This window comes from Orcinus orca, chromosome 1 (assembly GCF_937001465.1).
Source record: "Orcinus orca chromosome 1, mOrcOrc1.1, whole genome shotgun sequence".
Taxonomy (NCBI): Eukaryota; Metazoa; Chordata; class Mammalia; order Artiodactyla; family Delphinidae; genus Orcinus; species Orcinus orca.
The window spans coordinates 206,274,744-206,299,381 of record NC_064559.1 but is presented as its reverse complement, the minus strand read 5'-3'; the positions used below and the strand labels follow the sequence as shown (position 1 = coordinate 206,299,381).

General features: G+C 39.5%; 1 protein-coding gene across 5 annotated transcripts in view; it reads right to left on the bottom strand.

Moving 5' to 3' along the window:
• RERE (arginine-glutamic acid dipeptide repeats) overlaps positions 1-24,638 on the bottom strand; it is a 429,014-nt gene that overhangs the window by 219,711 nt on the left and 184,665 nt on the right. For 4 of the 5 annotated variants that reach the window (XM_049707765.1, XM_049707760.1, XM_004272354.4 and 1 more), the window contains 2 exons: positions 10,325-10,395; positions 1,035-1,160 (listed from right to left, as the gene is read on the bottom strand). In XM_049707765.1, coding sequence (XP_049563722.1) covers positions 1,035-1,160; positions 10,325-10,395 — 197 coding nt within the window. The remainder of the gene's footprint in view (positions 1-1,034; positions 1,161-10,324; positions 10,396-24,638) is intronic. The other variant, XM_033432850.2, reaches the window with a different exon arrangement.

The following is a 24,638-nucleotide window of genomic DNA, read 5'->3' as shown; positions in this document are numbered from 1 at the left end:
CTAGCTACCTTCCCAAAACTTTCCCAAGCGCTGCTACAGGCCATCAGGAGTGCTCTCTTTTCCTAGTCTCAAGATACTAATATGCTACACGGCAAGTGAACAAGTCGTTGCATATTGCCAGTATCTGGATCTGTGCGTGCATGTACGAGGGCTATTCTCTTGTGTTATTTCCTAATCAAGCATGAGTTTGAGCCCCAGGGTCAGATTAGGTAAAACAAGGAAAAGACAGGTCTTAACCTTCTTTAGTGACTAGCAGCGGTCAATCAGAACAATAAACACCTGTCCTTCAGAAAACTTGAGCATTAAATCCTCATGAAGGAAGGAAAATGAAGACAGGTGTGTACACCGAGCTTCCAGAAAAGGTGAGGCACACGGCACAAAAGTAACCCTCGTGGATCACTAACACCAGGCCCTGTGCTCCACGGGACAAAGAGCTGAAGACACTGCATCCTGCTTCACCTCACATAACGCCCACATCATCACCAGGTAACAGAGGATTTGCCGGGGTACAGCTGAGAGCACTCCATCTACTCCCCAACCCAAGCCTTTCAAACGTTTATTCTGTATCCGGCCCTGCAGAAAAGCCCAGCTACCTCTGAGCAATACTCTACCGAAGGTCACCAGAGAGGGCAGCAGCCCGAACAGTTTAGACTCACGGGCCACAAGTCCCGGTGATCCTGGGGAAAGGTGCAGTCCGCACACGGACTCAGACTTACCCCCTTTTCCCCTATTTCAGTCGCCAACGTCCATACTCGCTGCTGATTGCCAGCTCCTGCTCCTTGCAGCGGCCCAGCATGCTCTCTGCTGGTGCCAACACCCCTCCACCACCAAGCCCCCCGACTTCTGGAACTGTCCTAGAGGGGTAAGGCAAGTCCCGTATTTTGCTTCCTCTGTGCGTGTACTTGTTACTCCTTTAAGAACACATACGATACAGCACATTTTTAAAGGGGCTCTGGGGAGGGAGGTGATAATCCTATTTTATACCCTGTGGGATATAAAATATTGATAGCTTTTAAAAACGGGATTCTCCTTACCCCTACAGGCCCTCTCCCGGCTTCAGAAAGATGCTGTGGCGGCTGTGCTGCCACCGGCAGAGAGCATGCTGGGGGGTCGCACAAAGCAGGAGGTGGAGATCTGCAACAGGCCTGGGAGTTGTGGACCTAAAAGAGAAAAAAGTTTTAAGTTAACAGGCCCAATGTCCTCTCATACCCTGGTTACTAGGGGCACTCAGCACACAAGCAGGCAGCTGCACAAATCCTTTAGCAGGTGGCCTCTGAAGTCTCAGCGAATCTGTTCTGCCACAGAAGTTAAACTCCGCACATCAGTCAGAGCTGCTTCCTTTCTCCAGCGTGAACATACGACCCTCTGGCTCCACACTCTCAGTATGGGCCTGTCATAAAGCGGTATGGTGTGTGCCCCTCAAAATAACCAAGTTAAGATGTGACACAGTGTCAAAGCACCGTGACAGTGGCATGCTTTGCTTATAACAAAAACAAAAATGCAATGGTGTCAGATAAACATGACTATAAAATAAACCACCAGTGGACAAACTGAGCTTTCAGAAGAGTTTCTAAGGAGAGATGCCAGAGGCATAGGACATGTACTTCAGAAGGAAATGCTCAAGGTACTGGGGGCAGGGGCCTCAAAGAAAGATCCTACCATTTTCTCAAAGTCCTAGTTTAATTTTATAAAGCTAAAGATAAGGTAACATACAAAGGCTTAACACCAGAGGAAAAAGAAGACACCATTCAAACAAGCTTTAATTTACTCACAAGGTAAATGTAATGAACAGACTGGAGCATAAAGTTCAAGAAAGATATTATTTCTTTTAGGGGCAAAACCAGTTTGGTATGTACCATATGTCTTTTTTTTTTAAAGAAACTTCTAAAACATTTAAAACCAGCAAAATATTAAAGAGCAACTTCTGAAAGCCAGCACAGTCCTGATAAGTATCAAAAAAAGATACTTCAGATGACAGTCTGAATATGTCCCTTTTCAAAAACTCTAGGGAGTACGTAACATTTCCCAAAACCTAACCAATCCAATTTCATGTTGTTTTAATGAACTAAAAACCCCATAAAATCCAAATACTTATGTGAATTTCTGTTCTTAAGATGGTTTTTAAATTACAGGTAAGCAAACTTTTCATATTAAATCATTTTTAGGGAGTCCTGAGACATATAATTCATTTCAAAAAGCTAAGACTCACTCTCTAACAGCTTCCTGTGGCCCAAGATTTTAATATGCTCCATCAGCTACTTATTTTCTTTTTATGTCTCTCTGAAAACAAACAAAAAAGATAAATCCCAAGAAAAAGAGCTAATCTTGGGCATGTCTTTATCATGATGCTTTTCTGTTCTTTTCTTTCTCTACAGACGACCCTCTAGAGCATCCCGGGCTCCCACACCATATATGCTTCCTGTGCGGCCAGTCTCTGACTCCCACTGCCCCCACGGACAGTAAATATACATGACCTGCATGGACAGCAAGTGTTAGTAGCCATAGCCTTCTCCACCACACACCTCCCACCTCCCCATACCAGCACTGCAAATTTCTAATCAAAGATTCAACTGTGCACTAGAATGTACAGTATACTCAAGATCTTTTAATATAAGCATCAAATAAAAATGAACCTGTGGTTAATCTCTTGCACTAGGAGTTAATCAGACCACTCAAATCCTTATTCATTCAAATCAAGGGTTTTAAACAGAAAGACACTTGGCGAAGCATTTCTAAGCATGTTGGCATTACTTAATGTGCAAAAGTTCAAGTAATTATTAAAACATTTTAAACATGAAAAAAGGCATCATTTCAAAGCATTTCATTATTCTTACTTATGAATCAGAAAACGCTGACAGTATCTCAGTTGCCCTAATTTTCTTTCGTTTCTTCTAATGGATTTTTTCTTCTATAATTTTGAGTTGGTCCTTAACACAAACAACCACATATACACAAATTACAAATTTCCAGTTCTAAGAAATAAGAGTAGGAATGACAAGATTTTACCAGTATTCTTGCACAGTAGCTCTCTGCAAATATCAGATTGTCTCAAACGTTCTTAAGTTCCTTTTTTAAAAAATCAGAATACCTAGAGTTTTTTGCATTGGAAAAATTTTACATATAGAGAACAGGTTTACCATTAAAATAACATTTTTAGATAGTTTATGGAAGTAAATATAATTAAACTTTTTAAGTGATTTCTTAGAGTCCTAAAATCCAAATACATTAGGAGAAAATGAACTACCCAACTTCACAGTAATCGTGAACCATTAAAACTTTAAATACCACGTGGCCTACGATGACTGTCAGCCATGAGTGAAAACAGACCACTGAGAAGCTAAGTAAATAGAACCAATGAGATGTTCTGAGATTACTTATTTCCAAAGCCTCGCTTTGATTTTCACTTATGTCACCACTTCCTTCCACTTAATTGACACTCGTATCATGCGAAGAGGCTGTGGTGATCCAAAATAACTTTCAACATGACTGTCCTATAATTGGGGTGGAGGTGGGGGGCAGGCACAGCAGATACCCAACAACGCAGCATCTGACTATGCCCATCAAACTCAGGGCTAAGCGATAGCATCCCACTCTTAAAATTATAAACTTCAAATTCCAACATGAAAAGGACATTTAATCCTTGCACATGTACGTATTATTGGTGGGTTACTCCAAACACAGCATGGAGGAAGCTCAATACCCCATTATAGTTTATCACAATGCTTATCGATAGCAACTAAGCAACCATGACCTTTATTTTAAACAAAGAAGGTTGGGGTAGGGGAAGGCGTGGCCTTTAGAAGAATACTCTAGCACCAAATCAGTAATTCAAACCTTTTCCCTTTTTTACTTTTTTTTTTTAATTGAAGTATATACAACGTACAATATTATATAAGATACGGGTATACAATATAGTGATTCACAGTTTTTAAAGATTATAGTCCATTTCCAGTTATTATAGAATATTCGGTATATTCCACGTTGTACAATATATCCTTGTACCTTATTTTACACATAATAGTTTGTACCTCTTTATCCCCTACCCCTATCTTGCCCCTCCCCTCTTCCCTCTCCGCACTGATACACTAATTTGTTCTCTATATCTGTAAGTCTGTTTCTTTATTTTAAATTATAGTCACTAGTTTGTTGTATTTTTTAGATTCCACACTAAAGTGATATCATACAGTGCTTGTCTTTCTTGGTCTGACTTACTTCACTTAGCAAAGTACCCTCCAAGTCCATTCATGTTGTTGCAAATGGCAAAACTTCCTTCTTTTTTCCAACTTTTTCTTGACCTAGAAATCACTGTATAAGAGCACTGTCCCACCGATGCACCCACTCCTGACAGGTGAGAACAATTAAACTAACAAAGGAACAACTCTTTTTAAAGAACTGTCTCTGCTGTACTTTCCACTAAGTAAGATGTAACTCCTCACTCTATAAACTGAGAACACTTGATAACAAACTTCAAAGTCTTCACTTCATTATCCAACACTACACTCAAGTCACAAAGCTGTAACCAAGTGGTACTGACCTTTTTACAGGGAATGAACAAAGAGGGTAAAGAGAAAAAGAAACTACAAATAGACTCAATTCTGCAGGCCTAACTTGAGGGACTATAAAAAACCAAAAGAGAAAACAGCTACTGTTTCACACGGAAACAAGTCATCACATCCTATGGCATTTTTCATATCTGCTGGCCTTCTCTGGGATGTTTACATATAGACTAAGCCCTCATTTATCTTTGCTAGAAGTCAGTGACATAGAAAATTCGAAACAGAATGTCTAAAAAAAGTTATGACTTTGGCTACACTCACATAAACTTCCTGAAGAAAATTAAAACTGAGGTTTAACGTATTTTTAGAATTTTATTATTTAAATATATAAAATACTACACATTGCAGGCTAACTGAAGGTAACGAAGCAGATCTCTTTGGCCTGTTTAATAAATGGAAGATTAATTTGTAGTTAATGCATGGACTGTATCAAACAACTACTAAAGATTTTTGAAAACTTTATCCAGTCAATTTTTTCCACTGAAATGTAACTTCATTCAATATTCAGTAAATATTTAGTATGGATCTTATATGGGCAATGTATCTATACATCAATGAATAAAACAGACGTGGTGGTATCTGCCCTTACAAAGCTTAAACCTAGAGCACCAACTCAATGTCAATGTCACGATCATCCCATGGCCCAGGCACTGCACTATCCACTTTGTAGGTTTGATCTTTCAATCTAAAAACAACCCATCTGCAAGGTAGGTGCTTTATATCCCAACTTCATATGTAAGTACAGCAAGGTTAGTGTCTTGCCCAAGGTCATGGAAGATAGCAACTGATGGAACAGACCAGCTGATGTCAAAGTCCAGCTCCCAACCCATGCACTCTACCATCCCCCAACTCAGTCCCAGAATCAAATCTAAAATTCTGAATTAGCCATGTTCAAATTAATGCAGATTTCCTGCCCCCCACCCCAAAAAGTTTTCAATACAAGGCTGACCTAATATTAAAATGATGCCCATTTCCTGAATGCCCATACACCATACATTCTGTGCTGAGTGGTCACATCAACCAAGCTGGGATTAAATAACTGTGGTGTATAATACATAAATGATAATTAACTCACTGTGTGTACACACGTATGTACACAAGAGTGCATGTTAACGAAACCTCCCTTATCTCCCAGCATTATCTATGTAAAGGTCTCTAACAAAAAAAACGAGAAGATATGATTACTTATTCTCAGTAAGTTTTCATTTTAAAGAAGGAAAAGCAGCTTCTTGCTTTTAATACACTTCTGAGAAACTCAATTTGGTGGAGAGAAGGCAATTTCAACGGTAAGTGGAACCTAAGCTGAAGCCCCTGATTGCTGCACTGGGGTGACCAGCCTTTGCGTAGGGTTACAGGTACAGACCAGGAACTGGAAGCAAACTCCAAATGCTCCTCCCCCAGCTGCTCACATTCGACTGTGAAATGAAGAGGTGTACATGGCGCTGCACCTTAACGAGCTCGGCCCCCCACTCACAGCAGCAATGGAGATGTGCCTTCCCCAAGGTAACAAGTGGCAGGCGCCCTCCACTACTCCATGTTCAAAGTCAGCACTGAGAACGTACGCTGTTAGGGACAGAAACGACACAAGAGCACATGCATCCGTGCAGGGCAGTGACAACACACTGAGCCCTAAAAAGTCAACTGGAAATACCCTAACGTCACAAAAGACGTATCCCCAACTCTAAGGAATGTCAGGTTTAATTTTAAAGACAATTACATTTTACTAGGCCAAACAGGAGCAAAAATGAATCAATGGCATCTGCTCAAAATAGTATTTGTAATAATTACCTATCCGAGCTGAAAATTCATCTCATGTAACAGCTAAAGAACTGATAATTATATAACTCAAGGAAACAAACATCATATTTTTTCTATTTAACAAACGACAGAAACTCATTAGGAATCCACACAGAATTCCCATGCAGAGTATTAGAGGAATGGCTTCAACTACTTATCTGTGAATGAAGAATTAGGTACGAAGCACCAGTACTAGAGCCAGACAAGGAACAAGGATCCTTGGTGCTATGCTGAATGGAAACCACTAATCTCAATAATCTCCTTGTTAAGCATTCTCAGAATCCATGATTATTTCTAGATAGCAAATTAATTCTATTATGCTAAGGCCTGGACTTCTATAAAAATGGAATCTTACTGTTTTTTAGTAAAAGTAAGGAATCTTGCTCTTAGGACATTACGTGAATGGCTTCCTCCACGTCAGTCCTGTTCAGGGTTCCCCAAAGAGGGCTGACATCCAGTAACACCACAGCCACTGTCTGTCCAATCACAACCTAAGATCACTGAGGGAAGGAACTATATCTTAGATTCTTCAGTCCCCCTTATGGTGCTGCACTCAACAAAGAACACAAAGTAGGCTTTCAACAAATGCCTGTCGAAGGCACTGGTGATAACCCAAAACGCTCCTAACTGCACTCTGGGTTATACTGCTCCGTGGTGACAGTGACTCATTCAGGAACAAAACCCTCAAAGCAAACACAGTGACCTAGAAAAGCTATGGGAGCACAGCATATGCAGATGGGATAGCAGGCTCTTTCAGTTATGCTTACTAGAGATCTGCTCAAGCTGGCCCAAGGGCCCTCTACTCAGGAGAGACAATAGGATAATCTAAGAATCCAACGGGAAGAAGCACCAATACAGCAGGACTCAGGGAGAGCACTTGTGCTCTCGCTCTCGCGCTCTCTCTCTCTCTCTCTCTCTCTATGCACAGCTGCTCCAAAATCCTCTGCTTCTCCCAGCTTCCTGCCCTTCTCCCCTTCCTGCCCTTCCTGTTCACCCAGTGCCTCTGACAGTCCCAGAACACATCTTGTTCTCAAAACTCACCATGCTAAAAGCACTGATTCTAATTTATGGTATAAACAAAGAAATATATCTCTCAGTTAAACCTCAAACCATAAAAAGATAAAATACATAACTAATCAACAACATGTCAAAGCTCTTGGGTTTTTGTTTTCCACTGTTCCACTTGCCATGCATGGTATCTGCTGTGGGCAAAACCAACTCCAATTTCTTCTTCTTGAAATCTTGCAAAGAAACAAAGAACATTTCCTTCTGTTCATCTTTTCCCCTTACAGGTTAAGCTGAAGGAAAAGACGTCTATGATTATTCTTATCTATTAGGTTATCTTTTTGGAAGTAGTACTGAGAAACAAGGAAAGGAAGTGGGTATCCAGACAACAAACACATCCCTTCCAGGAGCAAATATGTCTTCAACATCCCTGTTATTCTTACACAGAAACTGTGAATACGTGCTGAATACAGAACTCAAACAAAAACATCTCTCATAGCAATATGTGACTTAGAAAAAGGTATCTAAACCTATAGCACCCCACTTCCCACGCTGTTTCTGCAGACAGCTTTAATGTGCTGTACTAGACCAATCCTGATGACAGAAGTTTCAGCTTTTATTGCTGTTAATACCCTGAGCAATTACTGTAGCTCAGCAGGAACCTCTGCCCTGAACAGCAACTATCACATTGTAATCAGCATTTCATAAGAGACACCATTCAAACACGAAGGCACCTGCTGACGTGGAAAAATTGTACAAAAGGGGCTCAGACTCTAATAGGTAAAAGGAAAATCTCTGCAGTTTTATTTCACAGCTGTATCTTTTCCATGGTGTGGTGGTATTATATCTGGTAAAGATCACACACAAAGACAATGAGCAGGGAAAGAGCAGTAGCAGCACCACTAGCAAAAGAAAACTCTTCAGGAAACAAGGCCACCGCCCAGATTTGCAGATGTCAGTGCAGCGTCTGTAAAAAACAGTCTTTGGAAGGCAACATATAATAAATAGCAAAGACCTCTAAAAAATGGTAAAACCTCATGTTGACATAAAATCTGAGCAGAAAGCATGTGATTTACAAGATTAAACCGCAAGGCCACCTTGTAAAATTAGAAGGTAAAAGCAGCCTACCAAGAATAAAGAAATCTTAGCAGTAAATGGCCCATTTTACTTTCTTTTAAAGTAGCAAAAAGCATGTTATTACTTATGTGATAATTTTTGAACAAAGAAAAATAAATGGCATGCAACTTTTTAACTAACTCAATCGCATATACTAACTGGACATTTGGAGTCATTTAAAATGCATTTAAAAAAAAAAAAAAACTAAGGAGGGCTTCCCTGGTGGCACAGCGGTTGAGAGTCCGCCTGCTGATGCAGGGCACACGGGTTCGTGCCCCGGTCCGGGAAGATCCCACATGCCGCGGAGCGGCTGGGCCCGTGGGCCATGGCCGCTGAGCCTGCGCATCCGGAGCCTGTGCTCCGCAGCGGGAGAGGCCACAACAGTGACAGGCCCACATACCACAAAAAAAAAAAAAAAGGAGATGCAGAGTTCAGACTACACTACTTTTCTTTAGGCTGAAATGTCACATACAACGTATGTCAGAGCACAAGTATTATCAAAAGTTACAAAGCGTTTTGGAAATAATGGCTGGCTTTCACAGATACTGACACATATCTCTACAAAGCTAAAGAATTAGGATTTCTCCAGACCTAAGAATGTACACAGTGTTCACAACCTTCAAGTACAATAAGTCCCCTACATACGAACCTTCAAGTTGCGACCTTTCAAAGATGCAAACGTGCATTCACATGTGCAATCACGTAAGTTAGTGCATGTGTCTGGCGTACATTGTCATGTGCGTGCATCCTCTACAAGTGGTTGTGCTTTTGTGTACTTTACTGTACAGTACAGTATACAGTAGTACAGTATCATTATTTCAAGCCCAGGATGTCTGCAAGCAAGCGTAAAAGCAGTGGTATATAGCCAATTGTGTTAGTTGGGTACCTAGGCTAACTTTGTTGGACTTAGGAACGCACTCTCTGAACGGAACTCGTTCGTACGTAGGCGACTTACTGTACAGGATCTTTTCTTAACATCTAAATGTTTCAGAAGACTCCCCAAATGACACTACTCCAATAGCACTTCACATAACAATTGCTTGAGGAAAATACATAATAAAGTGATTCTTAACTCTGTACTTTCATTAAATAAGTTAATTTTAAAAATCACAGCAGCATATTAATACATTTGAAAAGCAGTTGTACAAACATGTGTGAAGTATATTTATTTAATTTGAGACTGAGAATGCTTATTTACAGACCTCTGCAAAATCTCTATGGATATCAGGGGATCCAAAGCCCCAAGTGTGAGAACCAGTGGTCTAAAAACAAGAGATTTCATACTGGGCAATATTGGCACTTAGGTACCTGTGAAAGTAAAAGTACCTAAGTACTTTTTAATGAGAAAGTACTGTAGCTATATCATCCCCAAGCCAAACTTCCTTCCCCGACCTCCACCACAGGAGACACCCAGAAAAGGTTCAAGATACACTCCATATTTGCTTAAAATACCTAAGTAAATTACAATTGCCACAGAAAATAATCATCTCTGGCCCATTTATATTCTCTTTTTTCCCCCAATTCATCATTAAATCCAAAGTTTATTTTACATCAGGTTCTTCACAATGACTGAGAAAAAATGAACTACTACAGGAGCTCAAGGGAATCTCTGAAATAGTTGTCAGAACAGCTACTAAATGAATAAAAACTTCAGAAACGTTTGTTTACACTTAGTGTTATAAAGCTGATTACTGCCTTATATGAGTGCTGCAGTCACCAGGCAGTCAGCACTCAGAGGTGAACTGGTTACCAAGTCAGTATGATAGAGAAGCAATCAAAAGAGACAGCCAGTGGAACTGGGAAAAGAGAAGGTACAGAGTAGAATCAACAGCACATGAAAAGATGCTTACCAGTTTGAAGTCTTGGATGCTACAGATGAAATACGGTGTGTTTGGCCTCCGACTCTCGATATACACACAGTCTTTAAAAGAGAAAGAAAATTTAAAACAATGGCATTTACCTTTAATGGATCAAAGACAGGGCCCATAAAGCCACTGCATAAATAAATAAATGACAAAGCACATGCCTTTTATAGAAAATAAATTTTTAAAGGTGATATTAAATGACAAATAATTTTAAGCTAAAGGAAAACAGCTCTTGGGTTCTTTTTGACCACTTTCTGATAATTTAAATAACTTGATAAAGCCTCAATTATTGTTTCCAGCATCCCTGAAGAAGGGGGAGTGGGAATCCCATGAGATTATCCATAGTCAGATGGAGAAACTTCAATAAAGGGAATTACTTGCTCAAGGTTACACACCAAGACAAAAATCTTGAATATATTACTCAGATAGATGCTCCCCGTCTTCACAAAGAGAAACAGCTTTGCCAAGTGCTGCTTTATTTTTAATAAATATTTTGTGAGGAAATAAGTGAAATACGTAAAGAAGACTAGCTTGAACATGCTATTACAACGACCTTTTCACACACATGAAGAAAAAGAAAACCAATCTAGTATCTTATGGATAACTTTCTATTAAATTTTAACCTGAACATATTTTCTAATAGTAAAGAAAACCAAGGCAGCCAATCAGAGATGGAATGAAGTAAACCAAATTAGATTTTCCTCAGGGAAGAAGGGCACTTTCGTAAATTACATCTGACATGGCGGTGGCTGGGTAATTATTTTTGATGCTCTCAACAGCTGGAGTCTAAAGGTTATTTTTTAAAATGATCAGTTAAGACACTTTTTTTTTTTAAGAAGCAATGATTTTAAGGGAAGCAGTGACTATAAAGGAATGTAAAAACTCTCCACACTACAAGCGAAGACTCAGAAGTAAAGGCATCTGCAGTCAATCTAATTTTCTAGGGAGAGTGACCATAATGCCCACATTTAAAATGCCATGTGTTTTATCCTTCCTCATGACCCTTCACAACAAATGTGTCTTAGAATAACTCTAGATGCTTGAGAACAGAGGCAGCTTCCTCTACTTCTTCATTTCATGCATGTTAACAACACCCTCCCCAGCAAAAAGCAAAGGAGCAGAGGTTTGGAGCCCTCGATCCAGTGGAAATTCTAGTCCCACCACAGGTGCTAGCAGACCCACTAAGAGGCAGAACAGGAAGAAAGACACAAAGAAGACTAAGGCCACTAAGTGGCCACTAAGGCCACTAAGCCACTAAGGCCACTGCCTTCCAAGAAACTTTCTGAAAGACATCAGGATTCTTGTAGCCCAAAGTCATTACAGAAAAAGAAGATGTCTGAAAGTCCATCATTTAGGCATCCAGAATTTCCCAACAGATTTCTCTACTCAGATGTAGGCTCAACAACAGCAATCCGATCTCTGAATCCATATAAAACAGCAGCTCAGGAATGAACTGCTGACTGAGCTTTCTATCTTGTTCCAAAGTCCAGGATGCTGGGAAAAAACTCTGTTCAACATTCAGGCAACATGCACTTAACACGCTGATCACCTTAAGGGACAAAGAAGAGATCTCTTCCCACTGTGGTAGAGAGTTCTCTACCTAAGCCCCAACTTGCTGTTCAAGGAAAAACTGAAGAAACCCATTCACTAAATAAAAACTGTAGCTCCGACTTGCACAGTGTGGGGACAACCCAAGGTTCTTAATTTCTGTGTTCCAATCCTTGTTGTACCCACTACCAGCACTTCACATCTCTAGACATCCACTGTTTACTCATCTCACCTGAACACAAATCACAGCCCATATGCCCTCTTCTTCCTATCACCTCCTACAGAAGTAAATATTTTCTGTATCTCATAACGTAACACTGTCATACCTAGCTACTGTTCACTGACTTCAAAACTAACAGGTCCCTTCCTAACTAATGATCTCCACTTTCTTAAAGCTCATGTGACAAAAAAAAACTTGCTGTATTCGATGGTCTCATCCCACATCACATCTCGCCCTCCCCTAGGCTGCACTGCCTTAAAGAAACACCAACTCCCGTACCCCATCCATACCAAACCTTCTTTATTCCTTTATTCTTACAAGCACCTGCAACCTTATAATGAGTTACCTCCAGTGGCAGTAAACTCTCATGACTCCTCTGTAAAGAAACAACATCTCCTCTCCTTGATGTAAGATTTCCTTTCCTTTATACAAAGTTGACAACTTACATCCCCTTGTGTGGTCAGTTATTTGGCAGTCAGATGGTCTGCACTGTCTACTTCACTATCAATTTTGAGCTCAAAGAAACCAAACTTATTAATTTCTGCATTCACCCCCCGCAAGGACTAATGTCTGACACTGGTGTTGGTAAGACTAGACAGAACTGAAATCAATGACAGATGGTTAGACAGTGAGGATTATGAATAACTTTATTCTTTTTACACAATGAAAAGCTTTATATTCTTTTTTCATAATCAACAGAATCATTATTACTATAAAACATCTTATATAAAGTAAAAACATAAAGTAGGTATTAACTTGTATATTAAAAAGCTTTCCAGAATAGGAGAGAGAATCTATATTCTTTCATTTCTCAACTACAAATTTACATTCAGGAAAATGATTCTCTCTAATGATTATCTAAATGATTATCTCTGAACATATATCTGTTAGAGAAGAAAGGAAAGGAATATGCTGGGATGTCAAGGACAACTACTGATATCCCTTTGCCTAAACACTTCTCTGTGGTCTTACTGGAGGCTGCCCTGCAGCCCTGGCCTGAGGAACGCTGCCATGAGGGATAAGGTAGTGGAAGAGAGCAGATCCACAAACCTAACATATGGAATTACCACGTTTACTTATCAATGCCTTATTACTAGATAAAAAGTCACCTCTTTCTGTTTAAAAAGTTATCGTGGCAACCCAAATTCATCCAAAGCTATAAATCCAGATATGAGATTCCAATGCACAAGGCTAGTAATACATAAAGCAGGTCACTGCATCAAGTGATCTCTATCAGTATTTTGAAACTTTTATGTGAAAAGGTCTGACTGAACTTATCTTCAAAATTAAGTGACAACACTTAGAGTTTATTTTACATAAATGGTCATAAAACACACAATGACCAAGATCAGAAGTTATTAAAATTCCTGACATGAATTAAATGTTTTCACATGTCAAACTTGCCATAGGAATAGGGAAAAATACATTGTTTTGATTTGATTTTTCTAAATCATTTTAAAAAATGAAAGCATGAAAACTTATTGTAGAGTCAAACTTTTCTTTTTAACCCTCCCATAAAAAATAGGGGGATCTAACTAAAAGAGAATACATCCTAAAAACAATTTGGAATTTAAGTCTCAAACACACACAAAAGTCTACTTATTATTGCTCTTAATGATTTTCAAAACAAGGTTAAATAAGGCCATATAACTCAGAAATATTTCCCTCTTGTCTTATTAATTAAGCAGCTATTTAAGAAAATAACTTTACATAGATGTTTACAGTTAGCACAAAAATACAGTGTTTTATCTGGAAAGGGAATGACGAAAACATAAGTCAATATAAAAAGGAACAAAACTGGGTCATTTGTGGAGACGTGGATGGACCTAGAGTCTGTCATACAGAGTAAGTCAGAAAGAGAAAAACAAATAACGTATATTAACGCATATGTGTGGAATCCAGAAAAATGGTACAGGTGAACCTATCTATCTGCAGGGCAGGAATAGAGACGCAGACGTAGAGGACGGACGTGCGGTCAGGATGCAGGAGCGAATGGGGAGATTAGGGTTAACATATATACGCTACCATGTGTCAAACAGAGAGCTGGTCCGAACCCGGGAGCTCAGCTTGGTGCTCTGTGGTGACCTAGCTGGGGGAGACGGGGGCGGGGGGGGGAGGGGCGGGAGGTCCAAGAGGGAGAGGACATATGTATATGTACAGCTGATTCACTTTGTTGTACAGCAGAAACAAATACAACACTATAAAGCAACTATACCCCAATTTTTTAAAAAATCATTTAAAAAAAAACTCACTTGGGGTATGCCCAGCAATCTTTTAAAGCCAAAATGATTTGCCAACAATTTTTCATGCAATTTATGGGAGCATGGATTGTCTGAAGTTGGCTATAAAATTGGTTTCAGTCAGTTGGATATTGATCCTCAACCTGAAAATTCCCCATGGCCAACACAAGTACTGCAGATACCTTTTTTTGAGAAAAAGAAAAAGTCTTTAAAAAAGAAAGCAAGCTAGCAGTTCTGAAAGAACTGAGCAAAGCTGATGCGACCCATTAAGTGCATAATGCGCATTTTCAAAATTACCCATATGAAAATGCATATTTACCAGATTGAGCTAACGGCTGCTGCAGGGCAAACGTATATATTTTTAATCTTAAAATCAGCAAGCCCGAAATGGGCCAGAAAAAATGAGTGAGGCTACTACCATCAATATCAATTATTCCAAACAACACAGGATAACAAATTTTTTTCTGTATCAGGGGTGTCTGCAAATGAAACCATGGGTCTAGGTTAAGATTTATTTCCTAGCATGTAGCCTCTGCCTGGAAACGGATCACACGATTAAGTGGCCTCAAATCCTGTGTGCACGATGTGGGCAATGATATTGAACAGGGCGATTCTGGCTGTCTCTCACAACCTCAACATAGCTTTGTGTCCAAGAATCTCTTGTGCCATCTGCAAACAACAGAGCATTTGCTATGCTAGAGAAGGAAGTCAGCCAAAACGCAAAGGCAGATTCTGGAGGCAAAGAAAGCCCTCTCTGCTTTTTCATCCCTCAGCAAATCAGCAGCCTTATGTAAATAGAACAAGAGCAGGGTCCTCTCAAGGGTAAAAACCACAGCCTGAAGCATCAGGCAGTTTGTCATCCTGAAATACCAAGAGCCTGTGAGCATCCTTCCTGACAGCCTCTGCACAAGCACCGTGGACACTGACTCTGCCCACTCACCAAGCAAGCGGTGGACGACGCTCAGCCACGGGCTCTGTCCCGGGAAAGAATTTCTTTCTCCGTGAACGTATTTCTGCCTATTAATCTTTGAAATATTGGGTTGGCCAGAACGTTTGTTCGCATTTTTCATAACATCTTCCTTTCACTTTTTGGCCAACCCAATACCTTCTCGCCCCTCTGCAAAGCATGACAGTGCCACTCTAACATAATTTCCAATAGAAAACCTTTCCGTGTGAAGAGCACACGTGAACAAAGCCTTTCTCACAAACAAATTCCCCAGAGACCCAGCTGGGTAGCACAGCAGTGGCCATGGAGGTTGGCCCTCGGGATTGCTCTGCTCTCTGGCTTTCCCTTCCTCTTACACAGGATTCCTGCACCGTCGACACTCTGACTACTCCATCAGCTAACAGCAGCTGGTCTAACACTGCAGAATAAAGCCCACAAGCATCTTGCTAGTTAACATGGATGCTTCCAAATTTCCAACACACAAAAGGGTGTGTGTGCATGAGCGCGCATGCACACACTAGCAACTACTCTGAAATCCCGATACCCGAATCCCAATCCCCCGTGCGCCACCTGGCCTCTATCAGAGCCTCTCATCTTGCTTCCTGCTCTCTACAAGAGCCACACCTGTCACCACACCTCACCTCTCTAAACGATATACTACTACCTTCCGCACGGTAGACACTCAAAAACTACACGAGGAACAAATGAATTGAATGAAAATATTAAAACAGAAAAGAAGTTACACAAGCTCCTAGCAAGAAGGCTATGCTCTAGCAATATCAACATAAAAGATGCAGTTTTCTAATAAATACTTCTTTAAGAAATATGACTTCCCTGGTGGTCCATCCAGTGGTTAAGACTCTGCGCTTCCACTGCAGGGGGCACGGGTTCGATCCCTGGGCAGGGAAGTTCTGCGTGCCATGCAGTGCGGCCAAAAAAAAAAAAAAAGAAAGAACTCAATTGCAGGATGACCTACTTTTAGTTTTCTGCCAGATTCTTTTGTGGGGAAGGGATATTTGCATTGTCTGGGAATAGTGGAGAACTTAAAAGGGAAAAGCAAACAAAAATTGGGAAAACAGCACCTCTGTAAGTGAAATCTTGTTAGTCCTTACCCTTTTCCTGTGTTGTGACCCTGAAAACTGTCACCAAAATTGGCTTGATAACATCTTCTTAAAGATTCTAATATCTCAGGTGACATATATCCTTGGTTCCTTCCTTTTCGACCTTTATGAAAATTAAACTCCATGTATTCATGTCTACAGATTCCCAAGTAGTACTACAAATTTTACACGGGTTTTTGTTTAAAAACAACACTATATACATTTAGCAAACATTTACCTTTCTTCATCCTCATTTATGCCAACAGGGAATTAAATTATGAGAAAAATCAAGTTGGCTGGTGGGAGGGGGTAGAGAAACAGGTCATAACAAACTAAAAGAAAATCTGTTTAAATTTCCCATTTTTCTCTCTTCTCCTCTAGGAGTTAGAAAATTTTCTAATGCATCAAAAGCTTGAAGACAGATTCAAGACAATTATCTTGCTAACATTAAGAAGTGATGCTGACTGTTTTGGAAAACTACTGCTGCAAGACCTCCCCCCCATTCCCAAATCAATACTATGCTACATGGACTTGAAAACTCTGTAAAACAAGAAAAAAGAAAGATCATCCTGCCAGCAGCAGCAATCTTACTAGTTACACTGATATGCTCAATATTAGCTATGGTTTGACACTTGTATTACTCAAGCAAAGAACATTTTGAGCACTCTCATCACCACATTTTATTCTGAAAATGTTCCTTAAAAAGCCCTCCTTGTGACTCATATTGAATCCCTACTATGAAAAAGATTCTAGCCAGTCTGACATCAAAACTCCAGTAAAGTGATGTCAATCTCTCTACTGCGTCTGTAGATGCAGTAGCTATGTGCCATAAGAGGACACAAGGAATCTAGGAGAAGGGAAAGGGCGCATGGGGTGGGGGCAGGGAGGAAGGGGGGTGTCTATTTTCAAAATCAGTGATGGTCATCTGCCCTATGAAGCAAAGTGTCTCAGGGCATTAGAGACGTGAGGGAAGGGAATTTCGAGATCACTCTCACTCTTGCTGCCCTACTGTACCTACCTTTCTAATGCTTGAGAAGGCAGGTAACAACTCTATTCATTCCAATCAGTGAATCCTATCAAAAATAAATTCGGCTATAAAATCCATATTAAGTAGAGGATGACTGCTAGTGGAAATGTCTTTAACACAAAGATTACAACTAAAATGTAGCTGAAATATGTACATTCAGGAAACCAACCCAGAGAGAGTTCAAACACTTCCAGGAATACTATGCCCAGTATTCAGAGGAAAAAATAACCAGTGACAGGTAGGCTGCAGTGAAGATTCTTCTCTTCCCACATGGCCGACGAACAAACAAAATGCTAGTCTGATCTTCTGGTGTCACATCCTGCAGAGCAGATTTCAAGCAACACTGCCTGCTTCTTTTCAGAAAACAATGCACTAGGTGCCTCGGCTTTATAATAAATGGTTCAACCAATTTGCAGTGCTCACTGGAAATACACAGGAGAATTCACAATGCCTGGCTATAATTCTTATTTGGCAAATGATTTTATTATAAACTGGTATCATAGTGAATCCATTTTCTTTACAGGTTTTCTGCTAATGTTTAATGGACTGTCAGTATAATTTAGATTTCATCTATTTAAACTCATTCAAGCCTGGCTCCTGATTATACAGTAAATGGAACATATTTCTACTCAACGAAATTAATGAAAGTTAATTGTAATCTGCAGTTCTCAATTTTGTAAAAGCAACTGTTCCACAGTTCAAGCATCAAGCTACAAAATTTGCCAAACCAATTATATTTTTGTACTTTATAGGCATCTACATCGTATAAGCCTTCCTTGTAAGATTAATGTATGTACGTATTCTTTTAATATTTCTTCCCACTCAAATATTTACTACTAACTTTCCAGAAAGAGTTAGGACTTAAATTATAACTAAAGGCTGGGAAAATGAAAGTTTGTCAGTCTGAACAGAGAGGTGCTCAATTATTTCAGATTTTTTAAGCTAGCAAAACTGAAGATTAAAATTTTCTACCTTATATATTTCTCTGCATAATATTGGACGGTTTTCTTATACATTTCGAATCAGTCACAATGTCAACATTAAATGAAATTTATTAAAAGTAGGCTAGGGACTTCCCTGGCGGTCCAGTGGTTAAGACTTCGCCTTCCAATAAAGAGGGTACGGGTTCGATCCCTGGTCAGGGAGCTAAGATCCCACATGCCTCGGGGCCAGAAAATCGAAAAACATAAAACAGAAGCAATATTGTAACAAATTCAATAAAGACTTTAAAAATGGTCCACATCACAAAAAATCTTTAAAAAAAAAGTGGGCTAAACTTACCATATGGATTTAGACATACAAACAGGGCACACAGCACATATTAATAAATACTGTACTGAATTACTTTTGAGTTTGATACTCTGTTTAACCAATTTACTTCTGAGTTTTATTTACCAGACAACAATCCCATGAGTGATTTTTCTTATTGAGTGACTGGTCTTTCACCTAATCATCCACACAGCTGTGTAAGAGACGCTTAAAGGAGAAAAAAAGCGTGCAGAAAAAGCACCTTCAAGGCTTCCCTGGTGGCGCAGTGGTTGAGAGTCCGACTGCCGATGCAGGGGACATGGGTTCGTGCCCCGGTCCGGGAGGATCCCACATGCTGCGGAGCGGCTGGGCCCGTGGGCCATGGCCGCTGAGCCTGCGCTCCGCAACGGGAGAGGCCACAACAGTGAGACGCCCGCGTACCGCAAAAAAAAAAAAAAAAGCACCTTCAGAGAAACTTATCAAATCAAGACCCACAGAGACAGCAAGCATCCAGAATTTGCTGCCTCTAAACTATAACCACCAGGGTCACAGACTGTCAGACTGCAATTCACACAAAAACAAGAGAAGCAAAGGAAAACCACAAGCTATCCTTTTTCAGTCCTTTTTCAGCTTGGTAGTTTACATCTGCTCAGCTGGTTACTGATTCTCCTATAACCACATTCCAATCATGACCCATTCTCATGCTGTTGCCCCTATTAAAGATGCTCTACCTCCACTTGGTCCTACTGCAATTCTATCCAACCTCTAGGACCCAAATCAAGATTCCCACGGTCCTTCATGTCTTCTCCAACGCCACCAACTTACAGTCTGTTCAATTCAGTTGGTATTGCCCACTCACTGCCTGTTACTGACAAATAACGTTACTTGAATGAGTGTAATTTCTCCCCATAAAATGAAGGATCAGAGACTACTGTCTACTTTTGTGTCTTGCCTTATCTTACCTCCACAACACCTTGCACAAAGTTATAGACAAAGAAGAGTGTGCTCTCCTGTTATCAGCTGATTAATAAAACACTCCTAATACTACAGCTGACATCTAACAAACCCCAGGAAATTCTACTAGCTTACCCAAAGCCTATTACAGCTTCACTGGGCCTCAAATTTAATCATTTGCTTTAATTTATATAAACTCTTAAGGGCAAATGAAGCCTGTTCCCTAACTCTCTTTACTCTACCCATACCTCTTCCTTTTCTCCCTTAAATCATTACTGTTTTCATTTGGGGTTTTGTTGTAGTTACTATTGTTTGGTCATGTGTTTCTTTTAAAATAAAGTCAAAGATTAAAGATATTTTAAGAATAATTTAAAACATCAAGTCACTTTCCTGTGACTGAAATGTTGAGACCTCAGATTTTCATTAAAGATCTTTAGCCCACTGTGAATTATAAATATCATTTTACAAGTATTCAACAGGTATCTGGGAAAAAACAGTTCCACCTATACGACAATTTGCAATTATCTATCTCCTGAGGATTCTACATGTAATAATTTTGTTTTCTAACAATATACATCATTCTCAGGCTAAAAAGTATTGGGGGGAGGGCGTTGGCGGGATCTTGTCTGGTAATCTGCCATCCACCTGTCACTTTTATAATCAAAATTAGCAAAGATCTGAGCAAGGTAGCAGGATTTAAAATATCTAAATTCCTCTTGAATCCTGAAATGAGATGAGAGACTTCATTTATTGTTCAGGCCAGAAGAAGCTCTGGATGCTCTATATGAAACTACTCAACACACTTCAACAAGTGAGTGCAGCTGCTCTGGGCCAATGTAACACTTAATGAGAGTTTTACTTTTTGTAATTTGTACCTTGAAAAAAATCATGTTCTGAACATCTGCTGAGACAAAATAAATCGGAACATTGACTGGAAGAGGGGGGACGAGACCTCTCCATTTCAAACAAAGCGGTAACAGGCAAATCTTGTCAAGATTACATTAAAGCTAAGGAAAGAAGATAAATATATTCTAAAGGAACAGAATCATAAACTCATAAAACATTCACACACAGACTTACGGGCACCACCAGCTAAGCACTAGAAATAATGAAGTGAATAAAAATACTGTCCTTCCCTTGACATGTTCGCCATCTAATATTAGAGACAGACATGAAAACAAATAACTATATGTCTTCAATAATTTTAATTGAACTTGTTTTTTACCCCCTGTAACAGAGACTGCTAGCTGAGCATAATTTCATTCTTGCCTTCTTCCTTAAGAAAAGAACAGCTGAGGTTTAGAAGGTGTCTGGCCTCTCAGAAAAAAGACATTTGTCAGCCTCCCTCATAGCTGGTTTGGTCACATGACTAGACTCTGGTCATGGGATACAGTATTTCAACTTCTGGAAACTGAATCCTGAAAAGAGGAGCCCCTTCTCCCCTTAGCCTTCCTGTTAGCCTGAAGACAAATGTATCGTCTGAAGGCGGAGCATAAGATGGATCACAAGACGACATGGGAATAGCGGCCACACAGAACGGAGTAACCAAATCTTTGACTGTGGCTAAAGAACCAGACCAAGAATTTACTGGTTCACAATTCAGCACGAACAGCCACTGTACACAAACATCTCTAAATTAGTTTGAAATGGGGCAAAATATTTAAAATACATTCATGCGAAATTCCCTGGCGGTCCAGTGGTTAGGACTCCGTGCTTTCACTGCGGTGGCCTGGGTTCAATCACTGGTCGGGGAACTAAGAGCCCACAAGCCGCGTGACGTGGCCAAAAACAAAGCAAAACAAAAAATAAATAAATAAAATAAAGGACTGTCCAAATAAATAAATAAAATACATTCATGAGCAGAGTGACATCCAAAACAATGATTTAGGGAAAATATTCTAATTCTTTTAATAGGGAACGCTAGGAAGGAACAGATGACCCTAGCAAGTGTATAAAAACATAGCACATAGAGCTCTTGGCAGAATGACTAAAATAGTTGGATTGGACAGCATAAACCATTACCTTCCAGTGGGATTAAGAATCAAGTCCTAGAGGCAGATGACGTAAGTCAGAACAACGTCCACAGCTGCCGCTCTGAAGAGACTTCACAGCCAAGGCAAGTTCCTAGCATGACGCTACCCCAAGGTGTCACAAGTAGGAAGAAAAGATCATAACTTCTGCAAATTGACTGGCATTTTGTGTGGAGGGCAGATTGATGGTGTCTAATGGCACCACTCAGGCTCCCCCCTTTCTTTTCCACTTCTGCGTGGGTTTGATTTTAGGACTTCTTTAGCGAGGCTATGTGGCTGCTCCTCAACAAAAATACAGGGGCCACTGATAATCAAATTTTCTGGAACACTATATAATTTATAAAAGTTAAAGCTGACCAGAATTCATACTATACTAAGTTCTCAAAATATACTCCATATTTTACTTCATACCAGAAAGATGATACAATGTCACAGCTTTACCTCCTCCTTTCCACGCCATTAACTGTGGATTAAAAACAGCGCAAATGTGTCTGATCCATTCTCTGAGGTGAAGATTTACTACCTAAAGATGACGTAAAGTCTCCTGCTCTGCCTAGAGGACATTTCTCCAGTTTCAAACGCACAAACGGAGTCACTTGCAGAGGCCAAAGTCCTACAGTACACCAGGGTTAGCTAGAAAGAACTGTAATGTCAATTCATTAAAAATCTTTAGCAGTCCAGACATACCCTTTAACTCAGCAATTCCACTTCCAAGGAAAGTGAGCAGAATTGAATAGATAACTATTCACCCTGTTGTTTATAGTGGAGAATATTTGGGAAGAACCTAAAATCCAACTATATATAGCTACTTACATTATGGTATCTATCGACTAATGTGGGCATGTCTAATTTTTTGTGTCATGGATGCCTTTAGCAATCTCTACACCCAATCTCCACCAAAAAAAAAAAAAGGTTTTAAATTCACAAAAACATGTATTGAAATACTTGTCACAGTATGAGAAAAAACTGCAATGTAATATATGTGCTTCTTTATAGATTCGTTAAATAAGATTTACTAGGCTACTCCCCCAGTAACCTCCTATGTGATGAACATAAACATTATTTTCAGATGGTTTTCTCTACATGATGTCATATAAGAATACCTGTGATTTATTTTGGTGTCACAGGTACTGCCAATATTACTATGGTTTATTACCTACCTTCAGAATTGAAATGAATGCTAAATGTCATTTAAAATGTAACAAATTAGTGAAAATAAAGATGCCATTTTTTACCCACCCAAGTTCACAGTTTCCTGAATTCTATTCACAGTCACCTAGGTTGATGATGGACCCAAGGTTAAGAATTCCAGTTTTAATGGCATACTAAGCAGCAGTAATGACTCTGATTAATTCCTGGCATGACAATAAATTCAAGACATGTTAAGTTAAAAAGCATTATTACAAAACAGCGAATAGCATAATCCTACACCTGTTTACTAAGGCAAGTGACCACACAACAAAATATTAACAGTCATTTAGTGACTTTAATTTTTAACTTTTGCTTAACTATTTCAATTTTCTTCCTTGAAAATGTATTATTTGTTCATCAAAAACAAAAAGAAAAAAATGCAGGAAGGAAAATACGGGGGAGAAATAAAAAGAAAGGCCTATAACCAAATATTATACATGTGCTCATAGGACAAAGGCAAAAGCAGCAGGTAAATTCCGGGGAGAGAACAAAATGGAGCACCTCTAATCATTACAGAAGTTGGGTAACAGAAATAATGCTGAAAAGGGAGTTGGAAATCCATATGTCTGTGTATAAGATGCCACAGCACTGAGAACCCTAGCAGCTGGGAGATAATAGAAGTAAAACATATGACAAAACTGATGGTCTCTACAACTAGCCTCCACCAATCATGATCTGAATGCCAGGTGCAATTTTTAAAAAAGACTGCTCTCAAACACAACTTCAGACTTGCAAAACAAACAGTGAAGGGACCTAACTACCATAATGAATGCTGCATAGTAAGAAAACCACAAGAAGGTTATACGTTTGGTTGTCTAACATTCTTGGATTTGATATGAACCAACACATACATAGTCCTTCCTGTCATTGACAGAACCCCAGTTTGTATCTACATTATTCACCTTCCTCTCCGTTGTGTTTGGGGAAAAAGACTTTCTAGCCTTTCTAAGGCTACTGATTTAATTTCATGTTGTTTGGTTGCATGAAGCTGCCCTTAACCACTAAGGGTTATCCAGACTTTTGCACAAGCTTGTACGAGTCCAGGACCCTTACCAAGGCAGTTATGTCCATCACTCTGCTGCCTGTTCTCCACCATCACCACTCAGTTAAATATAAATTAGCATTTTTTAAAATGACCACTCAACATAATGCTTAAGGGATTTCCTCTCTGTGACAGAACCCAGGAACCAATTCCTAGATACATAATGTTGGCATATTGAAGATGAACTTAAAATTGTTCTTCCGTTTTGAGGCCATGTGTAAAGTTTAATCATACTGTAAAATATCTATTCCGCATTAGAAACAGCTAGTTGACAGCTTATACTTCTCAAAACTCAGGTTGTTAACGTACACAAACTCAGTTTCTATATGTGAAGTTAGTGAGTCTTTGTGTTACTCCAAAATAAAGGCAATGATTTATTTTTTCCCAATCTCAATACAATTTGAGCTAATCACTCAAGCTGGATACCTTACGTTTTAAAGCTGGAATCAGCAATAGCCCTATGGGAAGTTAGACAAAGCACTGACTTTTAAATATAGACGCTTAAAATGATCTGTTGTTTTCTTTTGGAAGTAGAATTAGAATAGTTAATACTCATCCACAAACCATTATTATGTGTATATTATTGTTGCAATTGTGATCACAGAAAATTTTATTTATTTTTATGCCAGCTTATATTGTAAGAACACATTTAGTCAGTTTGGGTTTTATCAATCCTGTTATCCTTGTCCTTGGAACATCCTTCATGTATTTGAGGTTTCTAGTTGAAAAGTTTACTGTAAAAAATCAAAAACA